This window comes from Carlito syrichta, unplaced genomic scaffold (assembly GCF_000164805.1).
Source record: "Carlito syrichta isolate Samal-C Ts95f unplaced genomic scaffold, Tarsius_syrichta-2.0.1 Scaffold81549, whole genome shotgun sequence".
Classification (NCBI taxonomy): Eukaryota; Metazoa; Chordata; class Mammalia; order Primates; family Tarsiidae; genus Carlito; species Carlito syrichta.
Genome location: NW_007025645.1, coordinates 358,244 through 364,152, shown reverse-complemented (window position 1 = coordinate 364,152; position 5,909 = coordinate 358,244). Strand labels below are relative to the sequence as shown.

The 5,909-nt window shown below is 57.2% G+C and overlaps 1 protein-coding gene across 2 annotated transcripts in view; it reads right to left on the bottom strand.

Moving 5' to 3' along the window:
* The window catches only part of PSTPIP1 (proline-serine-threonine phosphatase interacting protein 1), a 42,797-nt gene that overhangs the window by 20,596 nt on the left and 16,292 nt on the right, over positions 1–5,909 (bottom strand). For both annotated transcript variants that reach the window (XM_008055397.2, XM_008055390.2), the window contains exon 2: positions 23–123. In XM_008055397.2, the coding sequence (XP_008053588.1) occupies positions 23–123 (101 nt within the window). The remainder of the gene's footprint in view (positions 1–22; positions 124–5,909) is intronic.

Genomic DNA, 5,909 nt, shown 5'->3' with positions numbered 1-5,909 from the left:
CTGAGGCCCACCTACGGCTCACCTCTGCCGCAGCAGCTCTTCCACGTCCTTGCACATTTTCCTGCCGTCCAGCAGCCGCTGCAGCAGCACCTCGTAGCCCGTGTGGGCCGTGAAGTCCCTGCACTGTGACACACGACAGAGGAACGCATGAGCACGAGGTTGGTCCCACCGTCTCCAGGAACAGCCTCTCTCCTGCCTCCTCTCCCCGTTGAGCTCAAGCTCTTGGGATTACAGACCAGGCCCACGCAGGCCCAGAGGAGCTCCCCCCACGTCTGTGGAGGTGGCAGGTGCCCCAGTGAGCCCTGCCTGGCTGACGGGGCCAGGGGTGCCGCGCCTGGCGTCAGAGCTCACAGGCTCACAGGCCAGGACACGTCAACACAAGACAGAACGCGGGAAAGGCCCCTTTGAGGACCCCTGACAGCAGCCAGCCCCCCAGATTTGCTTACTACAGGATGCCTGGCACTGCTCGTGCCGTCCTTCTGATAGTCCTCTTATCTCAGCTGAGTGAGGAAACTGAGGTACAGAAAAGTGACGTGTGGCCTCGCCCACGGTGACCCAACTGAAAAGTGACTGGCCTGGCCTTGAACCTGGGCCAGCTGTCTAGCAGACGCTGCTGGACTCAGGTGGACCTGGGGAGGTGGGAACTGGAGGGTGACTCCAGTCAAGATCTGAGTTTGCCCCATCACTCCCGCCCTGCAACAGGGTGGGGCATCTTGGAGAATGCTCAGGATCAGCTGCTCTTGGCCACCCAGCCCTCGCCCAGCCGACCTGGTCACCTGGCTACTTTCCTCGCCCCTGAAGGATTCTGGACGTGTGTCTGAGCTGCTGTTGCAGGAAATGGGGAGAGGGAAGGAGTCTTCCAGGACGATGAGGGGTCAGAGGTCTCCCAGGACACCCCCAGGCCAAGCTGCCCTTGCCTGGGCCCTGCACACAGGCTCACTCCAAGGCAGCTGCTGGGAGGAGGTGGGGCTCCATCAGCAACTGCAACCCCAGGCAGCCCTGAGACCCAGCACCGGGTCTTCCTTTCTATTCCTGAAGATCCCAAAGCCTCAGAGACTGGGAAAGGAGGCCCAGCTCCCCTGACCTCACCCGGCACACCCCATACCACCAAGCTCAGAGAGCCAGGGTCGCTCCAAGGTCACACACACTTGACATGGTGCTTCCTCTCTTGCTCTCTGCCTCCCCCTCAACTTCAGCCTTATGGGTGTGTGGGGAGCAGGGGTGGAGTCAAAATCAAGGAGAGCTTCCTGCAGGAAGAGGCATTTGAGCCAGGTTCTGGAAAGGAGTGTTACTCTTCAAGGCCTAAGGAGAATCAGATGTCAGGGGGAAAGGCAGAGACATTCTAACTGGCCCCACGCACCAGCCTACTCCCAGCAGACTCAGCAGGGTGAACTCTCCAAGTCTATAGGGCACTTGGGACCCCACACTCCTAGCCCCCTCCATAAACATCCCTAGAGATTCCTGTGAGGGCCTGGCCCAGGCTCAGCTTTCCACAGGGTGACAAGTAGGGTGTCTGGGCCACCCGGGGCCCCCGCAGGAAGAAGTTATCTCCCCACCTTCCTGCAAGCCTGTACTGGGGCAGGCATCTGTCCCCCGTCCAGGCAGGCATTCCCAGGTGAGACTGGGCCAGGCCTCCATTTCCGTGGCTTTCGTGGGTAGCCCATCTGCTCACCAACCAGCAGACTACAGTTTTCCACCCCTCCGCCTCTGCCTTCCCTCTGGACCCCGAAGGCAGAGTCTGTGGTAGACGGGAAGAAAAACCTGCCACCTCAGCCCCCTGCGCCTCCCCATGAGGGATCATTCTGGGCTGGACACCAGCATTCAGGTTGGAACACCTCAGACCCGGAACTGGGAAGTGTCTTGTCCAGTGCTCTTCCCTCCTTGGGAAACTGAGGCCCAGAGAAGGGAAGGAGGGCTTACCTGAGTCCACAGAGTCAGGACAAGACTTGGGACTCTCAGAGGACCTGTCATTCCTCCACAATGCCCCTCGGAGAGACAGCAGGGAGACCCTGACAGGAGCCCAGCCCCATGCTCAGCCCTGACTCCCAGGAGATCCCTTCTTCTGTCCTCTTAGAGGCCCCCAGGGAGGAAAAAGAAGCAAAACCAAACCCACATTGGCCATTCTGGAGGCAGCAAAAGCAACGAGGGTCCCTGCAGGTGGGTCCCTGGAGTTCAGGTCCCCACAGCGCCGCGGGCTCGAGGATTCTGTCCAGTCCAGCCCCTCTCTGAGCCGAGCAAGCGCTGCAGGGGGGCGCTGCGGCCAAGTGAGCCACGGTCACAAGCACAGGATGTTCCGAGGAAGTGCCTGGCTCTCCAGGGGCTGCTCAGACGCCTCTCAGCCTGCACCCTCCCCCAGCTGCACCCTCCTCCTCCACCCTACCCTGGCCACCGCCTGGGAGGCATGGGTCTGACTCAGGGCTCAGAGCTGGGAGGCTCAGACTCAGGATACTGTTAAGGAAATGAATGAACCAATCATTCTACCAATTCACCTATCAGTCGTGCCGGCCCACTGTCCAAGGCCTGGCACTAGAGTCACCCCGGGGGACCCACACTGGCATCTTCCATTCCTCTTCCCTGCTCCCATCTACCCTCAGCCTCTGTCACCTGATTCTTGCCCTTTGTGAAAACTCTCTTTAGCCAGCACCCCTGCACCAAGAACATCACAGACATCGGCTTAGTGAACCCAACACAGACCCCGGGGGAGTAAAGACGGTGATGAGGAGGGGAAGGGGCTGCCCACGGCCACCCAACTGGTGAAAGGCAGACTTGAGGATTTGAACCAGGCCCGGCCCGGCCCCAGAGCTATATACCCACATCAGTCCTTCCGTAGACAGCCTGGTAACTGACGTTTTGAAACATCAAAACACAGTTTTTAAAATTAACTTTTGCAAAACGATTGCTCAAATTCTCTCCACTTCAAATCAAAGCGGTATTTTGGGCAATTACTCGGTTACCATGTCCCAATTACTGGTCCCAGAGGTTGACCAGATGCCTGGGCTGGGCCGGAGGAGCACTGGCCCCAACAGCCCAGCCCTGCCATGCAGCACCTAGTTCACCCACCCCAGATTAGGGGTGCCAGGCAGCAAGCGGGGACAGTCCCTTCCTCTGGGGGATCCACTCAAGCTAGGTGCGGGCCCCAGGCCTTGTGATCCATGGGGTATGGCCACCCTGGGCTATCTCCCGAGGCCCCAGGAGCACAGCTCAGGGAAGCTTATTCCTGCCTGAGCCTCAAGGCCGAGTAGCGGGGGACTGGGTGCCCTGCTCTGCCCGGGGGCAGGCAATAGTCCACCAGCTTCCTCCTCTGGGTGGGTCTGGGTGTGAGCCACTGTGCAGGCCTATGAGCTGGCCTGGCCCTGCCACATCCCCACCGCCTGAACAGAGAAGTCTGAACAGAGAAGTCGTCTCTGCACCTCTGCCACTTCCTCCTTCTCCTGCCTATATAGCGCTCAGTGGCTGCAGGGACTATACCACAGAGACCAGGGCCCCAGGCAAGCCACTTTCCTTCATGGGACCTGGTTTCTTTATTAGGGACATGGGGGCGGCGGGAGGCTGACCTCTTTCCTGGCCCTGACAGCCAGTCCCTCTAGGGCACAGCCCATTAGGGCCACGGGTCACAGAGGGTGCCCAGGCCTGTTCAGCGGAGTAGATGTAGGTTAACACCTGCTCTGTGATCCCAGCCCTTCTCAGCCTCTACTTCCTTCCCTGTGAAAATGGGCCCAATAGTTCTCACCCTGTAGATCTGAGAAGTAGATAAAACCATGTGCACAGGTGAGAATGTGGACTCAAGACCGGAGCTCACCCTGAGTGGGGGTGGGCTAAGATCACCACCCCCACTTTACAGATGAGGTCACCTAACCTGCCCAGGGACCTGCAGGGCACAGGTGGGATTTGAACCCATATATTCCAGGCCAAGATCTTGGTCTTAACCTCCTAATACTCCACCACTTTGCAAACCCCACACTCAGGGCCGTCACTCAGTGGCGGTTCAGCCAGTGATGGTGCCCATGCCCCTGGCCCCATCCCACCTGCCTGCCACCTCCCCCACCAGACAGAACCTCCCCTCGGCAGTGGCCAGGCTGGGGAAAATGAGTCAGAGTCATCCTGACACCTCCCCCTCACCCCACACACCCTCCCCTACCAGACGGCCCATTTAAAAGGGAGCAGAAGCTATTCAAATGCTCCCTTACATGGTGAACTCCAGAACACAGAGTATGTCAGAGGACAGCTCAGCCTCTAACCTTGGCCTGGGTTTTGGTTTCAGTTCCCATTGGCTGTGTTCAATCATGGGCACTGAAATGTTACCTGGGAACCAAGTGAGAGCTGTGGAAGGGAGCCAGGAAGAGCTGCCATGCAACTCCCTGTCCACGAGGACAGACAGGGAGAGAGGAGCCCCGAAGAGAAGCTGCGTGGAGAGGACTTGTGGGTGCAACTGGGAGGGGTCAGAGGGGACAGCCACAGGGAACGGTGGTTGGGGACTCTAGGGGGTCAAGGTTGCCAGAGAACCTACTCAGGAGAGAAGGAGCCAACCTGTGCGCATCTGCCACCAGGGGAGTGAGACCTTTCCCCTCCAGAGTCTCTGCCCCACACCCTGCCCCTTCCATGGAGATCCAGACACAGCTGGCAGTGCAGAAGATGCAGGCCCTGTTCTCCTTCCCCATCAGAGGTTTCCCTCAAAAGTTAGGGATCTGCAAGCCTTACACTGAATGAGAGAACGAAGTTAGGTATCAGGCTGGACTGGATTGGGTTACATGACGAAGACTAGAAGAGCTCTCAAGATCTAGCAGAGGCTTCGGGAGGCAGAAGAAAGAACAATTAAGCTTTCTGCTCACACCCTGCCAAGTTAAAAAACCATCTTACAAATGGCTTCCCATTCTTGTTGAAAATCTAAGTCCAATGTGCTCTTTGATGCACAGGCTCTTCCCTTTAAAAAAATCATCTTATATGGGTGGGTGAAGAGGTGTAACAGGGAGTTTCTACCCCTGCCTCTCCTCTCAGAAGCCTCAGAAGCCATACGAGCACCTTGGACAACCATCGTGGAGCGGGCATGGTACTAGACCATAGTCTCTCTCTCCTCCCTCACGCGGGCTCAACTGCAGGGACTTCAGCAGCCGGCGTGGCTGCCACTGCAATGTCACCAGCACCTAGTTTCCTGGTGCTTATACTCTGTAGACTGAAACCAAACCATGAGCATCATTAGGAAACTGAGGCAGCAAACACCGAGCTCTGGAAAAAGCAAGCTGCACAGAGGCAGAAGGAGGCCTGTGGTTCCCTCTGTACCTAGGTGCCTGATGTCTGCATGCAGCAATGCTCACACACACCCCAAATGAGGGGCTGTAGAGCACTTAGGGGGCCTTCCAGGACATGTGGCTTTGTAATTGCTGTCTCCTGAGATGCCCCCTGGAGGGAACCAAACCCCGTGCTTGAAGAGTCAGTGACTCCGTAACAAGCACCTCTAAATAAGCCAGACAGACTTGTCCCCTCTACGTCTCATAATAGTTCTCTGAGGCAGGTATTATCCCCATTGTATAGATAAAGAGACTGAAGCTTGAGGAGAATAAGTCAATGGGTAGCAGCCGGGCTGTTTCTACTGTCCCACAGTTACTACCCCACAAGGGGACTCATCTCGAGGAAGGCAATTTGGATGGATGGATGGATGGATGGATGGATGGATGGATGGATGGATAGGTGGATGGATAGGTGGATGGATGGGTAGGTGGATGAGTGAATGAGTGGATGGCTGGCTGGATGGGTGGGTAGATGGATGGGTAGGTGGATAGATGGTACATGGATAAATGGGTGTGTAGATGGATGGGTAGGTGGATAGATGGTACATGGATAAATGGGTGAATGAGTGGATGGATGGGTAGATGAATGGATGTATGATAGGGTGGGTGGGTAGGTGGATGGGC